Source organism: Phalacrocorax aristotelis, chromosome 1 (genome assembly GCF_949628215.1).
Source record: "Phalacrocorax aristotelis chromosome 1, bGulAri2.1, whole genome shotgun sequence".
In the NCBI taxonomy this organism is placed as follows: domain Eukaryota; kingdom Metazoa; phylum Chordata; class Aves; order Suliformes; family Phalacrocoracidae; genus Phalacrocorax; species Phalacrocorax aristotelis.
The window spans coordinates 45,381,536-45,407,769 of record NC_134276.1 but is presented as its reverse complement, the minus strand read 5'-3'; the positions used below and the strand labels follow the sequence as shown (position 1 = coordinate 45,407,769).

General features: G+C 43.9%; 1 protein-coding gene across 3 annotated transcripts; it reads right to left on the bottom strand.

Moving 5' to 3' along the window:
- Positions 1-1,411: 1,411 nt before the first annotated feature.
- On the bottom strand, positions 1,412-20,315 carry KLF5 (KLF transcription factor 5). 3 transcript variants are annotated; one of them, XM_075088358.1, is made up of 4 exons: positions 19,868-20,315; positions 17,006-17,876; positions 15,802-15,861; positions 1,412-3,362 (listed from the first exon to the last, which is right to left on the bottom strand). In XM_075088358.1, the coding sequence occupies exons 1-4, from the start codon at positions 20,096-20,098 to the stop codon at positions 3,184-3,186; spliced, it is 1,341 nt and encodes a 446-aa protein (XP_074944459.1). In that variant the 5' UTR covers positions 20,099-20,315; the 3' UTR covers positions 1,412-3,183. The 3 variants fall into 3 exon arrangements, with proteins under 3 accessions (XP_074944459.1, XP_074944440.1, XP_074944449.1); XM_075088339.1 differs by lacking the exon at positions 19,868-20,315 and adding an exon at positions 19,393-19,530; XM_075088348.1 differs by lacking the exon at positions 19,868-20,315 and adding an exon at positions 19,221-19,342.
- Positions 20,316-26,234: the final 5,919 nt, after the last annotated feature.

The window sequence follows — 26,234 nt, the reverse complement described above, 5'->3', positions numbered from 1 at the left end:
TGCCATCAGCGGGCTTTCGTTGTGAAAAGGCATGGGAAATGCAGAAGGGAGCGCTGCTTTCATCTATGGACTTGAGACAAAACACGCGATTCGCTGCGGACGACTGGAAAGAGCTACCAAACCTGCCACTGGTCCGACCCTAAATTGGCACTGAGTTATGCGGGCTGAGCGAAACAGGGAAGCTTGTGGCTCCGAACCCGCCGTGACGCTGCTGGTATTCACCTCACCCTGCACTCGGGAAAATAAGCTCCGGTAGCTCTTTCGCCATGGCGGCACATGAACGGTTACCCAATTCATGTCCAGCTTCCCCTCCAAGCAGAAACGCTCCAGAGAAACTCATCTGTTTTTCTAATGGCTGCATCAGAAAAGGGTAATGTCGCAGCAACGCTTCCGGGAGCTATTGCTCCCTGTTCTCCAAAACATCGCTCCTACGTTTATGGTTGTGCAGTTAGGTGAGTCGCAGGTGGATTTTCTTGGTAAACAACCGGGAGTTCACTGACTTTGTTAATGCTATCCTAGGTATTTTTTAAGAGGATGGGTTCTTTGACATGTGGGAGAGGCTAATTAAGAGAGAAAAATCAACTGAAGAAAGATCAAAGTTAGGTTGTAAGGAAAGAACAGAGGAATTTGAGAAAGGATTTAGGAGCCAGAGTTTAGAAGACAACAACTGAATTTTGAATAAATTGATAGTTGATTTAATTGGATGATTATAATCTGGAATAGTAAACAAAATTTAAACTGAATCTCTTACTGGTTTTAAGATTGATTTCTTTAAAAAAGCTCAGTGTGCCCATTTCCTTTACACTCGGAGGAACGGACGAGAAGACAGATGTAACCCCAGATCTGAACCTAGGCATCGACTTGAATTTTTCAGTTGGGCCACACTTCCATCTGCCGAGAGGAAGATACTGAAGAGGAGACGTTGCTTGGGTGGGGGGCAGGAGCACTGGGCAGCACCGCTATGGGACCTTCCTGTCTTTCCAGGGCATGAAAAGAACTTTTGGGGGAGGAAGTTCTTTCGGGCGACACTGCAGACGAGCATGAACAGGTTTTACTTGTTTTCAAAGTGGGAGAGAATTTGTACACTTTGTCCCAATGAGTACCTTTAATTTACAATCGTGCTGCTGCGGAAGGCCTTTTGCAACCATTTTCAGGCTACCGTACGCCCCCTTTAAAGTTCTGATGGCAGAAAAGCACCATGAAGTACTTATCCCTTCAAATTTATTATTTTCATCAGGGCAGAACGCAGAAGTGCCAGGTACTTTCCAAAGAGACAATCCCTGCTACGAAGAACAGGCATTCTTCGCTTAATATTGCTACGATTTCCAGCTCCCAGCGCAAAAACACAGAACTTTCATTGTCAGGAGCTACAGAGAGCGCACGCACGCAGGCGCACACACACACACACACATTAGGCACTTTGTTTTATTTTGCAAAAAAAAAAAAAAAAAGTCTTTATATATAAACCGTTTCATTCTCTCTCAAAACATTCTAGAACTATACAGCTGTTTGCTCCATCATTTGCATAGGAGATACCACAATACAAAAATAAGGTAGGGGGAGCAAAAGAAGCAAAACAGCAACCAATTTCTGCATGTGTTTCCACGTATAAACATTTGAAGCCTTACAAAATTATTTACATCGTTTGTCAACTATTTACATTAAGAGCAACATTTCTAACTAGAAGAAACAAAACTATAATTTATCAAGTGTATGTAAAATTGTCTTAAAAAAAAAAGAGTCTATCATATACCACAAATAAATAAAGACAAACAACAGTTTTAACAAAGCTAGGTTTTCCTGCAAGACCCTTTTTTTGGTATTTTGATTGTCTATTCTAGCCTTTGGTTGACAGCTTAATATTACGGCTTGTGAAGTCCAGACACTTGTTAGGTTTGTTTGGTTTTCTCCTGTTGCCTGGCCAAATCCTACACGGTCGAACCTCGTCTTTGGCCCTTCACCTACTCTTTCAAGGCCGAACACTGTGAATCAAAGTCATTGTTAGCATAAAAGGGCACCACTTCCTCGACTTCAGTGGAGTTTCAGCTCCTTTTGTCAGCAGTAAATTTTCCCCTGCGTGTGTCAATCTGAACCGTGGCTTAACTAAACTGCACTGTAATTTTAAACAAAATTACTGTATCCTTTACCTTCCAGTAAATTACATGCAATATCCACATGAAACTAGATCATACTGGTGCTGAACCAGCTTAACATGTCTGAATATGAAAATTGCATCCCAAATCCTTCTTTTTAAAGTGATACTAAGTTTAGCTTATAGTAAGAGGTTTAACATTCTGTGTTCATTGTAACTATCCCCGCTACCTAAGCTTCCAACATTGACTTTACAGTTCATTCTAAATGTTTTGCCCTTTTAAGCAATTTGAAAACAAAATCCTGCTTTGAATATTCAGTGCACACCGTTTTGAGTTAACAGGTACAAAACATCTGAACACTTAGCTCATTTCTCTTAAGAAAAATGAAGCTAAGTTGGTACTGTTTTGAGAGGTATTTAACTTTTTTTTGTAAATGTGCTGTGTTATCAAATGTAAAACTGCTTTTTTCAGATGACTCTTAGAAAACTTTTGTATTAAACCTAAAAAGCTGATTTGCATATTTACAAAATCTTTGTCATAGCAAACATGCAACATACAGAACAAAATGTTTTGTTCTATGGCTGTTCATGACTTTTTCTATGTATTTTGTCTCCACAGAATGACTTAACATTTAAAAAAAAACCCACAAGTACTAAATATGTCCAAGTAAAAACCTGACAGATTACAGTTCATGGCTTTTCCACTGTGTTCATTCATCTGCAGCCTCTCACTAATTCGTTTACTAAACACTGTCACAATAATGACAGTGCTTTGGTCAAAACACCGCAAGAGGAAAAAAAATGGTATAAAGCTGCAACATGTCAAGACATAATACTTGTAAAGAGATGAAACCTGCTGACTAAAGCCATCTACATCATGAGAGCGAACAAACGACTGAGCACTCTGGTATCATGATACAGTGTCTTCCCTTTTTTCTGCATAAATATACAAAATATACATTTCCAGTTTCTTTTGAGATTTCTTTTAAATGGATAACCCATAGTCAAAAATTAAACTAATTTTAGTTGTATGTCAAGAGTCAATAGGAAATTGCATAGATACAAAACAGCCTCAGCGACAAGTCCAGCTTTTAGTTCTGATGCCGCTTCATGTGGAGAGCCAGGTGATCGGAGCGGGAGAAGCTGCGATTGCAGACAGCGCACTGGAAGGGCTTTGCCCCCGTGTGTTTCCTGTAGTGGCGCGTTAATTCATCTGAGCGAGCGAATCTCCAGTCGCAGCCTTCCCACGTGCACTTGTACGGTTTCTCACCTGAAACAGAGCACAGAGAAACGAGCCTGTCAGCTGTCACTCTTCGGGAGAAAACTGGTGTGCCATCACGTTGAATGGCACTGCTGTTCCACTTAAAGAAGAAACGACAGAACCAGAGCTGATGTTTCCTAATTGTTCACAGCTCTGTTCAATAGGGCCGAAACTAACAGCCCCTTTGTTTTTTCAGTGGATTTTGCTCTTGAATCTGTGATTTAATACCTCGGTAAAATGTAAGAAACTTTCAAACATACAAATTGGAGACAGCTAACGGTACAGAAATGCACAGAGGTATAAAACTGCACGAGACTGAAATACGCTCCCTCACACTCATCTCAACGTGAGAAGGAGTAGGAAAAAATAAGCACACACAGGACAACCTGGCCTAGTTTGTAACTTACGCTTGCACCTTTCAAAAATGGGAAATTAAGTTATACTGAGCTTTTTTTAAGAGGTCTGAAATGGGAAGGAAGATTTCTATAAAGATTCTTTGTAGTGTGCAGAGCTGTTCAAAAGTTTTGGATGTGTGAAGAAAGAGGTGCAGTGTGTTACAAACACAAGGGGGATAGTATTTTCTAAAATGTCAGGGGTAATAAAAACTTGCGGTATCCTGGCTTGGGCTAGCTATATATAGGAGAAAGCACCTAAAAGATCAAAGCACCCGTTTTCAGGATTGAATGTCTACAATCAGGTGCTTAAATAGCCATATTTTAGAGGTGGCAAGTGCTTGCTGTCTTCATCAGTCTACACTGAAGTAGGGGGAGCATGGCGTCTCTGAAAACTTGCTGTGTTACAGCAGCTCTGAATACAGCTTCGAAGCATCCAGCCAGTCTTGAATACACAGGCCCAAGCACCCAAAATATTTGCATTCATCCATTTTAAAAGTATAAATGGGGTATTATAAGCATGCCTATAATTTATAGATCTGTTTGCTGAAATGGGAGAATGTGAAGCCACAAAGCCAAGATGACTTCTGTGTGAGACCAGAACTTTAAGCACGTACATACACCTGCTCGGGAGCTGGTATGGACATGATGTCATCATACAAGCAAGCTTTGTATAAATAAAGAGGGCAAGATTACCTATTTATAGGCTATTGGTTGACAATGGTTGACAAGAACACCTTTCAGTTGGGAGAGTCGATTGCTATCTATATCCTTTATATTAACTTGACCCATTTGGCAAAAAGACGAAGAAAACCCACGTTTATCAAAGCACTTGACAGTGAATATCCGGAGCAGAATCAGACCGAGGCTGAGCTTTCCAAAAACTCCTTTCCAACACATTTTACAGACCTTCTTCCCCTCCATTGGTCTCACACCTTTAGCCTCACTCCAGCAGCGCTGTGGAGTGACTCCTACTTTTCCCTGTTCTACCAGCCAGTATCCTGCAATCAGACTGTTTCTTCTGCACCAGGTATGCAGAGAATACCATCTGAGAAACTCAAAAACATTACTTCAGAGATGCTAATTTATCATTCCAATAAAATTATGAAACTGTTTTTGGCTGGGAGTTTCTACTTGCTTCTTCTGATCAACTAACTAGTAACTTTCCGTCTACTACTAAGAGCAGCATCAGCCCTTTGCTCACAATGGGGATGTGACTTCATGTTGGCAGCACAGTCACCACCAGAACCAGACCTCTACAAGGAAAACTAACAACTCAGCCAAACCACCACCTCTTTGCATAAACGGTGACCAGGATTTATTGAAATCACAGTGGAAACATATCATCCCTTAAGAAAACAAACTTAGGGCCTGGCATCACCTCCCAGAGCTCAAAATTATTTGGTGGATGGCACATCAGAACATGAATTATCACAGATTTCTGTCATAGTTGAATTACTCTGCCTGATGCTGACTGAAGGCTGGAATGATCTACTATATAGGACTCTTTTCGCTTCATGCAACATATACTATAGGTTAAAATACAGATTTCATTCAAACCCAGTGTGTAAAGCTTTTCTAACACCCAAAAAGACAGTTGAGATAACACATTTGGTCTTCACGGCAGAATGACAGGGAAGGTCTCTATTCAGCATGGGATCTTTTGCAGTATATCCATCACCCTTCATGGGTTTAAACTGGGTTATTAATGCAGTCTGCAAAAGACTCGGCTTTGCTGATCCATAGGCATAGCACCAGGGAGATCTTCCGTGAAGGCTTTGTGTTAAAACACATGTGCACACACAGAGGCTGCACAAAAGCATTGCTCCTGCATGCGAAGCACCTTAATGTAAAGCCAGTGTAGTTCTTTTTCTCCTTTCTTTCCCCTCTTCTCCCATGTTACTTTCAAACTCTTCTTTAAAAACCTTCACTTAAAACTGTCATAAGACTTAAAACTCCCGATCTTGTGATCCTCCCACTCTAACTGCCCAGAGTGAGCATGTATGTGGTCAGGCCTCTGTACGCTGCAAATGCTTCCTTATACATTTTGCAGAATTACATGGGGAATGAAAGAAACGGTAGAGAGGTCAGAGAAAGAGCAGTAGTTGAACAAAAGTCTGGGAGTGTCCAGACTGAACCAGACCGGAATGGGGACCAGGAGATTAAAATCACAGTTTCCAAACTTGGTGTTGAGGAGGTATTGAAGTATATGACACACTTTGCCATATGTCATGTATGCTGTACTGGAAAAGCAGTCTCAAAGTTGTCCCACATAGGTGGTACCTCACCCTGTCTGAGTCCAAACAAAACTGCTGCTCCCCATTAAAACTTCTTCTAACCTGCGAGCAGCACCGGCAGGTGATATGAAGGCTCCTGGCATACCACCAGCAAGTCGGGGCAGTGACGAACCCTGCACCTTGCTGGGCACCACAGCTTCCAAGTCGATGCTGAATCCAATGGCCAGACCCCCATCACGCTCCAGGGCACCCAAGTTGCCAGAGACGTTATCTAGAAGCTTACCCCACCGCCACGGTCACTTCACTACCTGCCACTGCCACAAATCCTCCCAGGCAATAGGAAAAGCTAGGCAGTGCCAGGCAGAACAGCACCGCTCCTCCTTGCCTGCAGACTTCTGCAGACCTGAGCTAAACCGAGCAGCGCTCAGGGGATGCGCGGAGGGGAACGAGCTGGTGCCTTACACAGATTGTTTTAACAGTGTTACTTTTATGTACTGGAAATTGAAGCCAGAACGCTGCTTTTAACCCCTGCTTTGGCCAACAGCGAGAACTGGAAAATGTATTTTTAGCGCCAATGTAGAGGCCCGGATTATTTTGAATAAATCCTAGGGGTAAAATACTGAATATCTATGTTTGTAATGCTAGTTTCCGTTGGAAAGTTCTATTTAAGAACTGAATCAATTTCAAATGTTTTCCTTTCGGGCAAGGAGGAAGGAGGGGGGGTCAAGAAGAAGAAGGTGGAGATTATTTTCACTCCTTTAAAGAAAGCAGAAGAACAACTAGCTGGTAGTATTTTCTCTCTCTCAACCTATACACATGCTTTTTGTCATTTTGCAGAAATAAGAATTTGGTTTAAGTTCCTGTGGTAAGGGAAAAAGAGCCTCATGTTACATATTTTCTGAAGTGATCCTGCTTCTTTGCGATGCTGACTTCAAAGTGCTGAGAAATCCGGGTTTGAAGATTTATTTTTAAAAAAAGCAGGTATACAAAACAAGGGACACTGAACCCTTTATCCACTATTTTCATTGGCCACATAGTAATGTAAGATTTGTTTACTTTAATGATTGTGCAAAATACAGTAGCTGTAAAGTTTCAGAAATATTTGGTTTTCCTCCAGCAATTTAGGGCTTCTATAGGGTGTTAAACCAAGAATGCCACTGGTCATCAAATATGAAGGCAGTATGGCTCGGTTACTGGAACACGATCGCGGTATCAAACAGATATTTCACTGTAAAAGCAAGAAAACAGCTAACTCCTCCACTTCAGGGGAGCTTCCACGGGATTTGTTAGAATGTCAACACTGTTCAACTAAAACACCATGGAGGAAGCTGGTACCGATTTCCAGCCAAATAGCACACTCCAGCCCTTTCTTCCTAAGCCAGAAATATTATACACAGCACTTCTGGGAAACAGAACTGCTTTCCTTTAAATTATACTTCAACAGGATAGGGATTTCATAAGTTTAATTGGATTTCTGCATAACCTCCTTCCAATATCACTGATTTAAAATATTTTGCTGGGCTTATACATCACAAAATATATTTTTAAGTTCTTCAGCTGTTAATATGTATCCATTCTCCAGTTTTAAAAAAATACATTTGTGGAGCAGGAGAAACAGACTTGCATTTGAGCACAGAAATTGTAAGCCCTAATGTTTAGTTTGGAAGCTCTTTTACAGAAAGGACCTAGCAAGAGATAAGGGAGTTTAACCTGAAAGGAGGCTATTTTGCTTGCAATGTGTCTGTATGTTAGAAAAAATAATTATTTATAATGCTGTGAGATTACAAGAATGTCAAAGGATGTCTGGATATCCACATATAACATGCTAACCTAACCAGCCACTTCAACAGATAAACCACCCCAAGGCAGATCCCAAGGTTCGGGATCCTTGCCGATACCACAAGAGAATGGTCTGGACCAGTGAGGCTGTGTTGGCTCTTCTCCCTTTGATTCATATTCTTGGGATTTAGTAATTTCAAAACACACTGATTGCTTTCCCAACATTAATTCTAGCCACTGGCAGTGACCGTCGTGGCCACACTCATATGGGTAAGGTACAGTGACACCAGTGGGAGGGTTGACACTCATTTTGAAGACACCCTCTACCTTCAACACGTTTCTGTTCAAAATTCTGTTTGGAAAAAACGAGTCACTGAAAACCTCCATTAGCAATGAATCTCCCCATTAACAAGAAAATAAGCTTCCCTACTTCACCAGAGCTGTGTGACTTTATTTCTGCAACTCACTGCTAGGGTGGCTTTCTTTAAATATAAAGCCGCAAACAGCAAGGGCTGGATTTTCAAACCTAAAGTTAGGTAACTCTATTGGTATGCAGAAATCCAAATACAGGTATTACACCAGCCAACGCCTGCAACTTCTCTTATTTCCTATCAGAAATTTCTGTCAGAGCCGTGAATATGCAGCTTCCTTGAGGAAGAAAAAGGCTCCAAAAAGACAATACCTGATCACAGCTCGTCAGGGTGTAAGTGTATAAAGACACCCCCCCGCCATTCTTTCCATCATTTTAATATTACTTGTGTTTATTATGGAACTATTTCTCATAGCAAGTGTTTGGCCTTAAAAAATATTCAACTAGGTGTGATAAAAAGGTGGCAGGCAAAGCAGAAGTTTCTGCGCCATAATTGCACTAGTTACGTACGTAACCTGTATTATGTCCAGTTTTAAAACAGGCTATTATAAAGATTTATGTTGTCTCAAAGTTTTCTGGTGCATCTGTTTTCAAATTTGTCACATCTTAACATCAGTTCTCTTCGTTCCCTGACATGCTATAGCCTCAAATTTTTACAAGAAATAAGAACAAATGAAATTTTTTCCCTCTGTTTTAGTTCGCCTGAAATATCTTTCCTCTAGCTCATAGCATCACCATTTTAAACTCTGGTCTCTTCCAGGCTGACTGGAACCAAAACTAGTTGCTTGGGTGTACATCTGCACTCATTCAAAATTTTTTTAGCTCCCAACATTTACCTAAAATTAGACCTTCCTTCAGCCATTGACCAAGCACTGTAGCCATTGTCAAAAGCAGCTTGTTGGTTGGGGTTTTGCCCTTTTTAAGACAGGTTTGGGGTTTTTCTTTGTTTTTGTTAAGAGGCAGAGCAGAAGAAAGCTGCAATTTCAAAATAAAAAAATCCGAGACGGAGATGGATCAGAGGGCTGACAGCAAGCAAGGTACGTCCAGCTTATTTTGTGAGTGACAAATTAAATTTAGTCCTTGAAACACCCAGCCCACCAGTGATACAAATGCGCAACATATACTGCACATTTTTAAATGCGCTAAAGCCTCTGCCTAGTATAGTAATGGCTAGAGGCTGACCATTAAATGCTACTTCACAACAGAACAGTGTTTAAGGAATCCTGTAACGAAGAGCTATTGCACTTCGTGAGTCCGATCACTGACGAATCAAGCAGAAATTGACCTCTTTCTACCAAAAGCATGAACAGGAAAGAAGATAACTGACTGGTATGCGAAAACGACAGTCAAAAAGGCTGTGCATCATTCACTTTCTGACTACAGAGGCACAGAAGGCATTATCTTCTCAGAGCTCCCACCAGTGCTTGAAGCACTCTTATTTTGCTAAGTGTTGTCTTACGCAGTTCAAGGATTACTGGGGAATCTTGACTGGCCTGTGCAGTGGTTTATTTTCTTTCTGGCATAACATTCCGTCTTAACAGAGGTGGTCTCTCTTCAAGGAGATATGCAAACAAAGAGGAAAGGAATTTTTTTTTAAGTAGGTTTATAAGAAATCCATGCCATCTGGGGTGTATGGCTGTGTCTACAAGTCCTCTGCTGAAGAACACATTTCCTCATCTATGCCTGTGGTGCAAGAACAGCTCTTTAGCTTTCACACCAATAACACTGGCTCTTGTACAGTCAGATAAGAGGTGCTTTTAAAATGGAATTTATTAAACACGTACTGTAGACTTCCAGATTTCCATCTACTGTATGCACACACACATTAAAAAAAAAAAAATTGAAAGCAATACATTAAAGCTATTTTAACTCAAAGCGAAGCACTGTACACTTGCCAAAATCAAAGGTTTTAATATGGCCTTAATCAGAGTCGTTAGAGATCACTGAATATAAATAATGCAGCCTGACAGGACAGGAATGCTGCTACCAAGATACTCAGACTAAACTAGGACATTACTTAAATGTTTCTAATCTTTCACCAATGGGAGGTGCAGGTCATCTAACAAACAACAAACAACACACTGCCCTGGAACCAGGAGTCAATCATCCCGGTCAAGCTCAGAAATTAATTACAATAAGGAATGTCTAATCAAATAATGGAAAGTTTTAATCACGGGCAATTGCTGTGAATCTTGGGACTATATTAGCTTATGTAGGGCGGTCACAAAATGAACGATGTTTAAAGCCGGTCTCTTCGGTCAACAGTTTCCTTATCAGGAATCAAATATCCTGGAACTGAAGTTTAATCCTCTCAGGGAGCAATTGACAGAAACAACAGGTTTTTTAAGCTTTCATGCTTAGAAGGACTTTCTAGGCTTTTAATCAAAAAGAAAATATTAGGCTTTTCAGTATCTAAAATTTAACAGGAGTACCCCATACCTGACACCTTGGAATTTAATTCCTGCTACATAAAAACTGCGTGCTGGACACAGGTGTGAATGAGCAGTAACATTTAATTGAAATTTAGGTTTATGCTGCTAAGATTTCATCCTCTTTTGAGCAACACATTCAAAGATGTCTCATTTAGGTTACAACTACAGATAAAGAACCCGATCAATTAATCCCAAGGTCTGCAATCATTCACAAAGAGTTTGAAAAAAAAAAAGGCATTATTTTCCCTTAAACTGTGGTTTGCACAGGAAAATAATGTACTTCCATTTCTCACACAGGCAACTAATGGATTTAGCAGAATTCATAAATAAAAGATACCAACATATTCTCCAGCAGTGTCTAGCAACACTGTGCTCTAATGCACTTTGTCAACGGTTTTATTTAACTCTCCTCCATTTGTCCTTATTGTCTCTATCAATGATGGCATTTAGTGACACCTCCTTAAAGTATAATCTGTGCAACTGACTCATCTAACAGGTTAAAGAAGCAGAATCTGCACAGAAATATTACTTAATAGCAATTTTCATGATGCAAAGATTTTTCCAGGTTTGTTACGTACACAGAAAGCTGCAACCGTGAGCAAGGCAGACTCTTCTGGGGCCTCTGTTCCCCACTCGTACGCCATGAATGAAATCCCTCAGCTAAGCCTCAGTCTGACTGGAGTCAACAAGTGTTTTCGCAACATGATTTTTTTCCAACAGGAGTCCAAGTACCAATTGTCTTCCCTTCTGACCAACGGACATCTGGAATTCCCAGGCAATTCTATATGGTATCACCTTTAACAAGCATCTGTATACAGTTATGGTAAACTCAGAGCACCAAGTCCTATGGACTGCTGAAGTCTATTGCACACAAATGGTTCTAATTATGATGTTCCACCAGGGCCTAATTCTGGACCTATTGAGGCAGAGATCTAAATTAAAATAAAACGTTTAGCACCTTGAAGAGCCACACAAGTCAGCAGCTGTCCCATGCCTATATAAACATTTGAAATGACTAGGGACAGTGGAAGTATTTTGAGTGCATCTCATTTAGAGAAATGCCATTTCTCTTGAGTTATCTCGGCTTCCACTTCCCATCTCCAAAAACAAACTAGATCTATAGATAGAGATGAAATAGTTCTACAGTTAATGCTAGAAACTATTAATGGCAAGCCCACCATGTGACCAGAGAACAAGCCTGTACAAAGACTCTGTATACAGAAAACCAACATGCAGCTGGAAAATGTCCTCCATGTGCGTGCCTTGATATGTTCAAAACAATGACAGATTTTCCTCTTAAAACCATACACAATTCTGAGGCGTGCAGCTGTTCAGAGATATAATAATAATAATAATAATAATTTAAAAAACCCTCCCTGGAGCCAGCAGCTCTTCTGCAGCGTTACAGGTAGGGTATTCCAGGTGCCTGCAGATCAAAGGTTCAACTTCCACAGCCCAAGTTTTTAACTTACAAAGAAATCTATCAGGGTAAGTTATAGGACCGCTGTTTCTAAAGGATAGTTTGAGATGTATGTATATACTTGGATTCCAGAAAAGGAACAGAAGGAGGTTTCTCTACAACACAAAAGTAGCTGCTTTTCGCTGACATATGACACGTTTTTCAAGTTGGACACAGAGCTGTTAAGCCAGAGCCTTAAGGTATTTTTGCTGCTGGACAGCCAGCCCACAATAAATGCATAACCCTCTTCCCCATTATATACCGTAGCTGCACAATGCCAGATATGAAACGAAACTTGTTCCATGACTAACAGGTAAAATTATTTTAAAAGACAACCCCTGCTTCAAAAGGTCAAAAAATCCAATCTGTTTGGAGAGCTGTTCCAACAGGCACTTTAGCATACTGAATACCATTTTACCTGTTTCAAGAATAACTAATACCAAGTTAAGATACCATACTGAAGTGGTTTAAGGCATTAAAATGTACCAGACATCTGCTCCGGCACTGCATGGAGATGGATACAAAACGCCCCGTATCTTTGCAGCATTTGAATCTTTGTTCACGTTCAATTTTGGGGTTACCAGTTAACCAACGACTAAAATTTACTTCGCAATTTACAAATGTTGAAGCATTACCTAAAGAAAGAAAAACGGGTGCCTGCCTCAGCGACTAGTACAAATACATTATCCTTCCTTATCTCTTTAGGCGAATATTGGATTCCTAATCAACAGCAGAAGTCCAGTATAATTACATTAAATCAGAATAACTATGCCAGCTTATACCACCTGACTCGGTGTAAGGTAAACACCTTGGGAACACCTGGGAAGAAAAATGTGAGAGATTTTCCACTTGCCCATTTCCTACAGTTTTATTTAAATGTAATTTATAAAGTCTGACAGCGTGTTCATGTCTGAATTGGAAAAAAAGACTACAGCCTACATTCCACCTATCACAAAACAACACTTCCCTTAGGTTTGTTCTCAAAAAATCATCTACTAAGCCCAGGGAAAGCCTTTCAGAAGAGAAAGGCTGCTAAATAAATACTGTGAAAAGGCTAGATTTTCCAATACAAAAGGAAAACCATAAGGTCTGTCTTGACTTTTAATGGCAGACAAACTTTGCTGCAGGCTCTTTTATTTTAAGATGACAGATTGCTGAGAAGGGCGGGGACTGGTTGGGATGAGAGAGACTGCAGCCAATTTTAAAAGGTATTGTTAAGAAACTAAGAATAAGGAGAAAACAACTTCAGTGGTCCATGATTACTAAAGAACGGGTTTAGCCAGATAAACAGGTCTGCTGTCCCTGAAGGGATTTGAAAGAATATCACACACAACTTTATTAAAATGGATTACGTGACACTTGCTTTAGACTTTGAAGGTAAAAGCTTCACAAGAGTCCTTCTTTTGAAAAAAAAAAAAAAAAAATCAAAGCTCAACAGCACTGTATGAATTCATAGGTCTGGGGGATGGGGTGCTCAGAGGCACACACCCAAATTTAGCCCTCGGCACCGAGGCTTTCCCTTTGGAGATCAATAGTGAGATTCCCCTGCAGTGCTGGAGGAGCTGTGCAACTTCACAGGTTTCCCTGAGCTTGCGCTCATTTACTTTAACATTCAGTAAATCGATTTACAGGACTGGGTAATACACATTTCAACCGTGTGTTAAGGCAGAGATCAGAATCGGTGCTGGAAATCTTCACGTATTAAGTGAATATTCACGAGAGTTAAACTAATCCAAACTCCAAAATAATGCAGGTAACAGGATACAGACTCACATTCTTGCATGTAATGCACGCTTTAGACAGTTTATCCCTTCATTCACCTCCCCAGAAGACCCTTTGTATTACAGACCTGCTTAAGTTCACCAGATTTTTATCTAAAACAACATTCTTGTTTCCATGAATACATCAGCTCCTCTGACCTTTGCATATTTATCCACATTTCTAAGGTCAAATAGCTATAGGTAAAAAAGTGAAGGCAACGATAAACATTAGTGACCCTAAGCAATACAGATTAGTGATGTGGTATATTTCTATGCACACGAATATTAACTTCATAAACCCTAAAGTTGTTACTATTCAAGATACAAGAATTACACACACTGATTTAAAAAAGAAGTGTATGTTTCAAATGAGGACTACATGATGCTCAGTTTTAAACTAAAGTTTTGCTTTTCTCTCTCTTCCTAGTTATTGTATTAAGCAAGCGAGATTTTTAAAACTGACATTTAGCTGCTGGCTAAAGCGCGTAAGTGAAAATCGCACACTCTTAAATTTACAGATTATTTATTAAAGTGCAATGGGATTATACTCTCTGACACTACTCAGGTTTATAGCCTTGTGAAAATATCCCTTTCTTACCAAGCTTACTGGTAACAAGTGATTATATATCTCAAAAATATTTTTAAGAGTGTTCTTGTTTAGTCTATTACTAATGCAAAGCAACATCTTTGTACAGTTGCTTTTAATTTTTTACTGTGACTGCAGCACAGGTAACTCTTTCATTTATCAAAACAAAATTTCCATAGTAACATTTAGCCTGGAGATACTCAATTTCTTTATCATAATCCAACGATCCATTCAAAATAGCTGCTCAATAAAAGCCCTTGTTTCCATAGAGATAGTGAAACATTTTGTTAGATCATAGCTCGTGCCAAGTTCTGCTTTGACTTTTCGTTTAAACTTAGGTGAAACCCCATTCCTAGAACAGCACAGCCGCAGCGCTGGCAGCCTGCTTCAATAAGCGAGTTGCTTGAACAGTGACTCGTGTTTTGCTCTGAATCAAGGTCCACGCATAAAAGAGCTAGGGTTCATACTCTGTTTTAAAAACAGGAGTCGCAGCCCTCTCATCTGATTTCTTTACAAAATCAGTCATGTGTTTTTTACTGATTCAGCATGACCAGTCCTGTACTAAGATCCCAGCAAAGAACTATCCTAAATAGTTTCAGTTGTGCTGTTGGGGAGCTATGTTTTCCTCCCTCTCTCCTCCTTCCCCCTGCCTCAGCAGGTGAAGATTTCGGAAGAGCACCTAGGGCAGTTCCACCTCCCAACTGCTGTCCTCTGCACGCCTGACTCCTGTGCCCACGCACAAGCAATGCTCTGTCCCTAGCTCCACTCCACGGCTGCTCCGCTCCATGCGGGCCCATGAACGGGGACTGCGCCTGTAGCAGCAGGCAGGTACAAAATCGAGGTACAGAAAACAAGTGTAACACACTGACACTTAATTTCCTCCATTTTAATGTCTTTCACTGAAAAAAGAAATTACATCTTCTTTTTGAAAAAGTAAATATATAGAAACACTTGTCTTAAAAAACCCTGACAATACTAAGGGTGATGCAAATGGAGGTATCTTGGGAGTTTTCACGATGTTTCTGAAAAATTCTAAGGTAAAGTAATTCTAACAGGTCAAGGAGAAAGCTCAAACCAGAAAATTTTATCTGTTTAGATAAATCTTGAAAACTGTAATGTTTGCTATGTTTAATTCATTATTCAACAGAGAAAAAGCATTTTTGTCTTAATGCTTTATGGCATTTTAGATTGAAAAGGAAAGTTTCAACCTCCTTTATTCTTAGCTATTTTGAGTTCTGTATTCCATAAGGTTTAACAAAACTGCATGAAGACTAAAAGCAATTTTTCCTCACATTGACCAAACCTTAACTGAACTGCCAGCCTGAACCACTCTACAGAAAACAGGGAGAAGATGGCAGATCAAACACACTTGGTTTCTTAGAAAATGTGTAAGCCATGAATGAACAAGAGACAGTGAGAGAGTGAGTACATACCCGTGTGAGTTCTCAGGTGCGCTTTTAAGTGAGAAGACTTTGTATAAACTTTTGTGCAGCCTAAGACAAAAGAAAACAAAAAAGCAGAGAGGCATTTCAGTAAGGGGAACAGGAACGCTCCACGTTACATTTAAACTTCCTCGCTCAGTGCTGGTGTACTATCTGCAAACGTTTAAGTTTACTACCTTCTGGCACCATCACCATTTAGAAGTAAAATTTGATATACAAAGCTCCTAGGGAGATGTTGCTTTTCATAGAAAAGAGAAAAAATGTGTGCATTTCTGTTAAACTTACTACCTTGTAATGTAGTACAGACCAATAGCTGCTACAGTCTATGCACAGAAACACCTGCTATGTAAATTAACAACTCAGGTGGACTTTATTTTTTAAAAACTTCCTAGAGGACCTGCTCAAGGCAGACCTGGTGTCATCGCCACGCAGGGCTAAACATAACCTTTCCACTGAGCATTTCTCATACTGTACACCATACGGGTGATACACCGCTGAGCTGGGACACGCTGGTGAAGGGGGAGATCAACCACGAGTTTCTCTCTGTCCTCAGATGGGTGTGAGCGTCTTGGGTCTGAGATCACGTACTACGTGGAGGCACAGTTTATAGTCAGGTTCCTCTTCCCCTTCAGTGTAGGGGAAGGAGAGGCTGGAAGGGAGTCCATCTGTGGACAGTTTTCAGCAGTAGTGTTAATGGATTTATGCAGGCAGCTGAATCCCCTGTTCGTAACAGGGATGATACAGCCATAGCCTCGGCTACCGGAGCTGAAATGATTCTTTCAGCACCAGTGGATTCAAACTGAGCTGTACTGGATTGGGCACACTGAGCCTCCGCTCCATCGCAGGTATTGGAAAAGTGGAGCAGGAACTGCATGGTCACACTGGCTTAAATTAGAGAAGGACACTTTTTTTTTTTTTTCCTGTGGGGTACAATTTTTGTAACATGGTAAAATGAGCTCAGGCATTTACGAGAATAACAAATGACACGAAGAAAAGGGTGTAAGTTATTTAAAGAATGTGAAAGTGTGCCACACAAAATAAGACAACAAAGAAGAGAAGTTCTTCATTAACGAGAAATTATTTGGTTCTCCCTAGGTGTAGACTACAGCTAAAGAAAACCACTTATACCTCGTCCACGGTTATTCACACTTGTTTTTATTGCAAGAGCTGGGATTTTTTGGCACAGATCGCTTACCGGGATAGTCACAGTAGTGGATGCGTCTCTTCTCCAGATCTGGGTTACTTCTCCTGTTGTATCTGACTGGCTGGATGTTCTGGGGGGTTATGGGCAGAGTCGCTGGTAAATTCGGATTGTGAATTGCCAGCTTGGAAGCTATGGTTGCGGCGTATGATGGAGGAGGGGTTAAATTCTGTAGCATCTCTGCTTGTCTATCTGGGCTTCCAGGCTCTGAGCTCGGGGGTGAAGGAGGGAAGTAAGTGGCCTGCTGCTGCAGAAACTGGTTTGGCATGGTGTAAGTGCAGGGGGGGATGCCCTGGAACTGTTTCATCGCAGTCTGTGGAACAGCCGAGGAGAGCGTGTTAAGGCCCGCCATGGCTGACGGCATGGAGACATTGTTAAGGGAGTCCATGACGGCTGCCTGAGTAGTAGTGTTGGGCATATCTAAATCCGGTGAGCTCAAGAGCTGATATAACTGGCCTTGCTGGGGCGTGACGGAAAGATGAACATCTGGAGTAGGAAGCTCCTGCTTGATGAAAATGTTGTTCACATCGGGAGTTTGGTGGGAGCTGAAAATGCTGGTAAATTCAGGGAGAGCCTGAGTGGGGGCAGGGGCAGGGGCAGTAGTTTCGCTCTGGTGACTGAAGATGGTGACCGGCTCTGTCTTGATGTGGGTTACGCAGGGTCGCTGAGATTTGTACAGGCCAGTTCTCAGGTGGCTGATGTCAGGGAGGAAGACGTTCATGTTGATGCTGTAAGGCAACCCTTCGCTGTCAGTGAAAAACTGGTCTACAACAGAGGCACTGTCTCTTCGGTATTTCTTATGTTCGGGGATGACGGGAACGGGTGGGAGCTGAGGCGCCAGGTATTTCTCCATTTCACATCTTGTCTACAAAAGCAAAACATATCATAATACACATAATTTGTTACCGACTGGGAAAGATGATGCCATGCAAGTCGCACGAGGCTTTGCAAATAAAAGGCAATACTGCTCAGCCAGCAGCAAGCTACCTACGGAGGAAGTTATAAACATTCACGTTAATGAAAACCTGTCTTTTATAATTGTCACTCTAATCAACATCATCAAGGACAAGGAGATAAAGTCATAGCACAAGTCGTTCACGCAGAGCAAGCATTAAAATCAACGTGATGTTTCAGCACAGGACAAACTTTTCATCTTTTGTGCCTACAAGACAGTGCAGGGCGCAGAAATGACAGGCGCTGCACCTAATCTGCAGATCTCCTGCTCTGGAATTCACTGCTCGAGCAGGGTGACTGCCTATCTGTTTCACCCTCTTCTCTTTGAAATGCTAACTCCAAAAGCCACATCCTCAGCTGGCTATTTGAATGCTAATACTTCAAATAATGTTTATATATATTCTATACTTCCAGGATTTTTCATCCTGAAGAGAAAGGTATTTGATTAGAAATACGACACCGAAGTGTAAAATTATAAATAATATTGAATTTAAAAAAAAAAAAAAAAAAAAGGATTGACTGCATCAGAGTACCCTTTGTGTGAAGTTTCTCTGGGACTACACTTAAAAAAAAAAAAAAAAAAATCTATGCCGTGTATAATCGGCTAATAGCGTGATAAACACGTCCCTATCCATGCCTCGGTCCTAGGAGAGCTCTTTAATTACTGGGAAGTCATTCCCTCAGCGTAGTGGTGCGAGGGAATCCGTGGGCGGCCGGAGCCCGATACGCTGCTGGTACAGTCATCGGCAAAACATGTATCACGCACTCTCCAGTGGGCAAATGCTACATTCCCCCCTGCCCCGTCAAGGCTGCCCTCATACCAGACCCGTTCAGCGCCCCGCAAGAGAGAGAAGGCGAGCAGCTGGCAAACGGCGGCTCTGCCCCGACGCGGCTTTTAGGGCCTTTCTTCAAAGACCCCCGGTAAACACCGCAAACAAACAGAGCCGCCTTCCCGTCCCTTTGATCTGGATCTGCCCCGACATGCCAGGCTACTTTTTCCAGCTCTTGTTTACGAGCCGAGGGCAGCTCGCTTTGAAGACGGCAGTTATTTATTCGCCGGGGAAGACACCACCGAAAGGCAGCGCCCGACAGACCTCTGCCCGCCACCGGGGGCTCCCCGGGACCCCCCTCACACCGCTCTCCCCCCAACTCCCTCCCGCCCCGGGGGCCGGGGCCGCAGCAGCCCCCGCGCAGGGGGAGGCCGGTGCCTCACAGGGGCTCCCGGTGCCTCACAGGGGCTCCCGCCGCCGCCCACCTCGCAAAGCGAGCACCCTCCGCGGGCTGCGGTCGGCGCCTCCCGCTTTTAGCTCCTCCAGCTGTTTGCGTGTGGATCCGCTCCCAAACAGCCTCCTGGGACGGGCAGAAAGTCCCGGGAAGTCCCCCCTCGCCCGGTGTGTCGCGTCTCCCCCCCCCCCCCCCGCCCTCACCGAACATGACTCCCTGCGTGGGCGAGGAGGACAGGCGGCCGCTCTAATTCTGCCGCCGGGCAAGTGCAAAGGCAGCAGCTGTAGCTTTCAACACACCCGCGAGGGCAGCCCTGCTCGCCGTCCTGCCCGCCCCGGGACGGCCCGTCAGCAGCCGCCGGAACCCGCGCCCCGCCTCAGCCCCGGCCGCCCCAGCCGCACCCCGCGGCCGCCTCGCCGCGCCGCTCCGCCGGCGGGAAGGCGGGAGCTCCCGGCGCCTCTCCCCGCTCCGCGGCGCTCCGCACAGGCGGGCTGGGCGGCGGCCGCTCCCCCTCGCCACACGCACACACACGGGGTCAGCGCCGCCGCCCCAGCCCCGCACCTCGGGGTCCGCAGCCCGGCCCCACCCAGCCCCGCCCGCCCGCGCCTCCTCAGCCGCCGCTCCGCGGGAGAGGGGGCGATGGCCGCTGGGCCGTGAGGGGGGGTGCCCGCCGCCTACCTGTACCATCTCCTCCGCCGGCAGAGTCGCGCCGCCGTCCCCGCCGCCTCCCCCCCCCGGGTGCTGCTGCTGCTGCTGAGGCGGCGGCGGCGGCTGCTGCTTCAGGTCCTCCCCGGGGAAGATCGCCGCCTCCCTGGCCCCCAGCACGGGCTTGAGCTGCGCGAACACCGGCTCCTCGGGCTGCTGCACGGGGCCCAGGCGGGCGCTCATGGTCAGCACCCTGGTGGCCATGAGGCGGGCTGGCGGCGGCGGGTGCGGCGGGTGCGGCGCGGACGGGCTGCCCGCCCCAGCGCAGGGGGACCGGCCGGCGGGCGGCTCCGGGCGGCGGCTTACTCGTGCGCTCACTCCCCAGAAGCCCCAGCCCGAGAGCGCATCCACTCCGGTGTCGTCAGTGCCTCCGCCTGTACCTGGCCGCGGGTATCTACCCGGTGACACACGCCCGCCTCTATTTCACCCTACTCCACCCCCGGCGCCCCCCCTACACCCCACCCAGCCCGGAGAAGGGGGCCGGCCCTGCGGGCTGCCCGGCCTACGGGGAGCGCGGACGGCTCCTCCCCGCGGCGCGACTCCCGTGCGCTGCCCTGCCTTGCCTTGCCCTGCCCCGCCGCGGCGTGCCCGGCCCGCGGGACCGCGGCGGAGCGGCCCGGCCCCGGCCCCGGCCCCGGCCCCGGCCCCGGCCCCGGCCCCGGCGCGGCGGCAGCCCGGCTGCCCGCGGCTGGTGCGCTGCTGTCCCGGCGCCCCGGGAGCGGTGGCGAGCTGCCTGGGCCGGTGCCGCCCGGCGTTGCGGGGCTCGCAGCGAGGTGGCAGAGGGTTTTCAACAAGTCCGAGGTCCCACCGCCTGCTTTAGTGTTATTTACAGTCTTTTAAAGAAGCTCTGCTAATGTGGGCGTTTTAAAAGAACCTTCTCTCCTACCTTTCATCTTCAAAAGGGTTTTAAAGGCAGTCATTCAAATTTATTATTTTTTGTCCCGAAGGCAACTCGTACTCGAAACCTGCTGCTAATAAATTTCAGCGCTGCAATACGCATCTCCACCATACGCTGTGAGACTGCTGTTACAGAAACAGAGGAGAAGGAAGAAGGGGAGAGGAAAAGAGATAGTGACAATTGTCCTCCCCCCCACCCCCCCACCCCCCCCGGATGAGGCAAGTTTCTATTTACTTGTTTTGAGGTGTGGTTTTGACGCAAAGCATATTTCCCCGTAGACACAGGACGGTGAGCTAAGCTCCCGCAAGCTTCACTCAAGGAGGAGGAAAAGGAGGGACGCCGTCCTGTGCAAGCCCGAAGGGCTCACCTTGTACGGGAAAAGTACAGCGTGTAGTGGAGCCTTGGAAAAACACCCAAACTTTCCACCGTTCTCCTGGTCCCGCCAGCCCCGCGCTCCCGGTGTGCAGGGAGAGAAGCTGCGAACCCACGGAAATGTTGGCAACCTCTCCCTCCCCGCATTTACTCCCTATCATTTGCAGACAAGGCTCTGTTTTTAAACATAAAAAAGCGTTTTTCTGGTCAACCTGGCACTCCTCCCCTTTGCCTTCCAGCTCACGGCGAGTAGGATGTCTCAGAGCCTGCACGCAGAAAGCTAATTACAGAACCAGGAAAGAGTTCAGCATAACATTTCTTTGCACAAACTGTTTAGCAATATGTAGCCGCTTGATGCTCGTTATTACTAACATAGATCTGGCTACTCCTGTCAGCGTAGCTTTTAAAGCCATGCAGGGTAATTTCCATCCAACACTAACACGTATTCATATTCAGACAATATGCAACTTCAGTGTCCTTTTCCGAAGACTCATTGCTGACATTTCCTTCCCCGTTCTAGCCTAGAAACAGGTGTTTTAACAAACAGATTTTAAAATCATGTTTTGTATTCGTGTGAATGCCCTTCACATAGCCCTAGTTTAGGGTTACGCTTCAAACTATGTTTTCTGAACACCCTTTATGTACCCTACTTCCACCCAGTTAGGCTTTGAACTACGTTTTTGACCCTCTGAAATGATGTTTGGTATAAACTGCTCCGTAGCAGCTTTAAAAACACAAAACTAGTAATACTACACTATGCTGCCCAGAACTTAATTCGGCTGTAGTTCTCCTAGGTCAGGCGCAATGCAGGGCTAGGCGGCATCTGATGCAGCGCGTATACCTGTAACTTTCAGACATTTATGTAAATTGTATGGTTGTAGTAACTGAAATGTTTCTGAGACTTGCATACTTTAATTATATGTTTTACCTCCGTCTGATCAAATGAATGATAAATAGATAATTTCAAAATTGTTTTTTTGTTTTGCTTTGTTTTATATATGTACATTTACAAAGGGCCTGCCCTGGCAAATGCTTTGGCAGGTTAATGAGAACGTTATCGCTGAGCAAGGCTCTGTGTATACTTAAACATTTTCAGAAGCAGCTCTGAATGTGTTTTAATTTTTTTAAAAAAGGGTATAATTAGGTCTGAACTGCAGGTAAACAAATCCAATCCCATCGCCATGTTTTTGTGCTAATGATGGGCCCGCTCCTACAGTCTTTTGTCAAGCAACAGTCAATGGAAGATTACTAAAGAGTGTATAATTTTTAAAAGGCATTTTTTTTAATTCTAGAATTTCTACTGTCACTAATAATTAAACGAGCAAGTCAGATCGACTCTTGTTCCTCCTCAGGTTCGCTGCTTATCTGACCTACACGGTGCTGCACTGTTCAGCTTCTAGGTAGCCTAAATAAATGCTTAGGTTCAGACAAAATATTATTTGCTAACCTGTTTTAAGAATTTTCATTGTTATTCAATTTTATGCTTCCTTGAACAAATATTTTTTATTTACCAATTTCAAGTCAGTAATAACCTGCCAACTAGCATCATCTCCTAAATGGAATTGAAACGAGTTTGTTCAGAATTAATAATCAGAAAAAAAAAATACAAGTTTACAGTTATAAGCATTTTGGAATGTTTCTGTTTCTTCACTGATTTCGCAGAAAAGTGAGTTTACACAGACAAATCTGCAGCAGAAAACTGAGTAAGCTCTTTTAAACCCGGTACGGTTCTGTTTGTGTAAGACAGACAGACATTCGGCAGAAGTGTTCAGGAGTTACGGTAAGCCGTCGTTCCTCTGCCACACCGTTCCCCGAGCATCTTATGAAAATGACAACTCCAGGTCTTAAGTTACTGTCCCGCAGAGCAAAAAGGAGAAATAAAAGGTTGAGTGGTAAGCACCTAGAGATGGGTATGCGAAGGACACCTTGCAGCGTCTTTGGTCACTGATCAGAGAGGTGCAACGCTCTGCGCCTGAAAGAGCGTTACCAGCTTCAGTGAAAAGGGGTTAAACTTTCTGAAACTATGTAAATGCTGCAGGTTCTGAGCGGGCAAGGATCCAGGCTTTCTGAATGAATGTAGACTCAATTACTTTGAACTCTCTTGTTCTGTGCATTCCTCTTCGCTTAGTAGTGCTATACCCATTAGGGGAGACAGGAGAAAACAAGAACAAATGTCAAGTCCCAGGCCGTCGGGAGCTTGGCAGCGGTGGAGCACAGCACTGCCTTCTGGGAGAGGGGATGGGAGCAAAAGAGTTCAGGATGGGTGGGAGGGGGGACAGGATGGATGGAGACAGGCTCCCTGCTTTCCTAACTCACCCGCTCCTCTGAGGGAACTACTTGTGTTCCCCTCTCCTGGTGGGGAGGAGAAGGGCCGGAGCTGATGGGGACCTGCACGTGCATTGGTGGGAGGGGTAGGGAAGGAAAGACGTGGACAAGGTGTTTCATAATGGTGAGGTGAGGGAAACCTGAGGGTCACAGCTGAACTGAGCCAGATTTGAAGCCATAGGAAGATGTCCGATAATAATTTCAGGAGCTTTTAGCACATTCAGTGGCCGGTTCCAAGGCAGCAAATACCCACCACATTTTTTCATGTAAACTTACTAGAGAAGTGGAAATAAATTTTCTCCTTGCAAAATCGGTAGCTGTCTGTACTTTGGGGCACCCATTAGATTCCACCTCCCCAAGGGAAGAAACAGTTTCTCTTTTTACTTTTGACTTTCAAAAGAGAGCCAGTACAATCCTTTTATCTCAAGAAAGTAATTTGTCTTCTCATCCTATCCTAACTTTCCACTGAAAACAGGATTGCACTAGCCATGAGGTACCATCTTAACTCATGACAGGCTTTGCAAATGCCACTCGCGCTACATAATACACCACCACCACAACGAGGAATGTAGCAGGGTGACTTTCTGTTAAAGTGAACGTGGAAAATCATGAAACGATAGCCTATTGCTGTGTACCTTTATCTGTTGCCGTTTCAGGATTAGCTTACAGAGGTGTTCCCTTTACTTACACAAAGGCAAGCCTGGAAGCCCGGTTCCCATTTTTCATTTCACTTCACCGAAAATCCTGTGATAGACCCTATGGAGAAAAGGATACTCTCCCTGAAATAACAAATGGCAGTCCCTAACTGATTCGGCCCTGCGTTTTGAGTAAAAACACACTTCATCTTGACTTCTTTCCCCTCCGAACATTTCAAGAGGGATCCAGTTCCACCTTTTAGCTCTGGCATGCAAAGTCATAGTGTCAGGAAAATACCTCTAGTTCCCCTCGGACAAGGCTTTGTTGTGAAGCATGTACAGAAAGTGAGTTTTCACTCTGCCAACCCCCCTGTATACACTAGGACAGTTGTGTAAAAACTTCCCAGTGAAGTCCCTCAGGAAAAGCAGTGAAGAGCATACCTTCCTGAACCAGCTTGGCATTTCTTGTCACTGGAACTGAATTAGCGCATCATGTCAGGTAGAAACCTCCTCAACAGAGTGACTCTAGCATCCGAGAACTGGATTTGACAGGTTTTTAGAAAAAACCAAAAAGATATAAAAATAGCAAAACAACCAATTCCTCTGTTCCTCAGGCCGAGGGAGAGTCACCATTGCAAAGCTCCGTGCAGACTTTATAAAATGAGTGGTGTGCGCAAGCTTCTCTTTTGCACAGTTAAAAATGAGGCAAAACTTTTAAAGCCGTGTTTGAAGTTTGCTAAGATTACTAAAAGCGCCCAGATGCAGTTGTACATGTGGTTTGTTTTTATCCTTTAGCTAAACATATTTTTCTTCCATTGTAAGATGAGTAAGTTAGAATAGCAGTGAAGGTTTGTGACAACTAAATGAAGGTATGTAAACTTACCCACAAATAACCTTTGAAAAAAATTTTTGCAGCAACAGGTAAAGATCCTACCGTGTCTGCATTTTTCTGTGTTTTGACCTGAGTCAGTCTGCACTGTATAAAGCCTAATTACAGATTAATTATAGAAATCTGCCTATGCAGAGATCTGTTCAAGTATTTTCCCTCAAGTTTAACTCGAGCATGTGTGTATACACTTGCATGCATCAGTCTGATTTGCTATTTATCAAGGCCAGTGCTGACTTGGCGGAACAGATGCTTCAAGATGGAAACTTCAACTGCTCATTACTTGAATTCTTGGATTAAGAATCATCAACCTGTCTGGAGGAAACAAGACATCTTACTCAGTAGCCGAACCCAATCTTTACTCGGATTTTAAGGACTCTTTAGAACTTTAGGTAACAGCCCCATATTTCTCGGTTCTGGGTACATTTCAAATATTTTCAGCCCACCTGAGAAGAGCATGTACAGAAAAATCTTTTATTGTTTCCAGTCCCATTTTTTGACCCCTATAGGTTTAATGTGTATGTGAACTGGAGGCTTTTATTACAACAGGCCTTTTTGAGAACAACAGGTCACTGACTCAGCTTTAAGAGACGAGTGTTTCCTGTATTTTCATCCGTTGTCACACAGCTGCTCAGCTCTGACATGTTGCACAGTAGGACCAGGAACTCCAGCAGCATGCTCCTTAAGCATGTCATTTAATTATTTATGTACTATTAGCGCAGGTGGAAATCTGTACACGGGGTAGTGACGTAAGATTAATTAAAATGCATACTTAGAAAATAACATTCAGGATTTTTGGAAAGGTGGTTTGCCTGTCACTTGGCAGTTTGGTGGGAGCCACCACCACTCTTTTCTTCCGCCTCTTGGGTGCAACATGGAGGCTATGCACTTCATAAAAGCAAATGCTGTTGGCAACATTTGTTAGCAATGGGTGGTCCTACGCTGATGTTTAACTGCTTGAATGTATGAGACGAACCCACATTCTTCACTACTAAAGAAAGCATTTTTTTGGCTCCAGAGTGTTTATGCTGAAAATCTGTTAACAAATGCTAAGTGTAAAACTGCCATACTTGCATGTTTTGGCTGAAATCTCCTGATTAGAGAAATAACGTTAGAGTGATTTGGGTTTTGTGAAATAGTGGTCTGCCAGCTGGGAGAAGGAGCCTTTACAGGCTCGGATGTGGCAGAGGGGATGGCCTGGCTGGACAAGGTAGGGGGGCATTA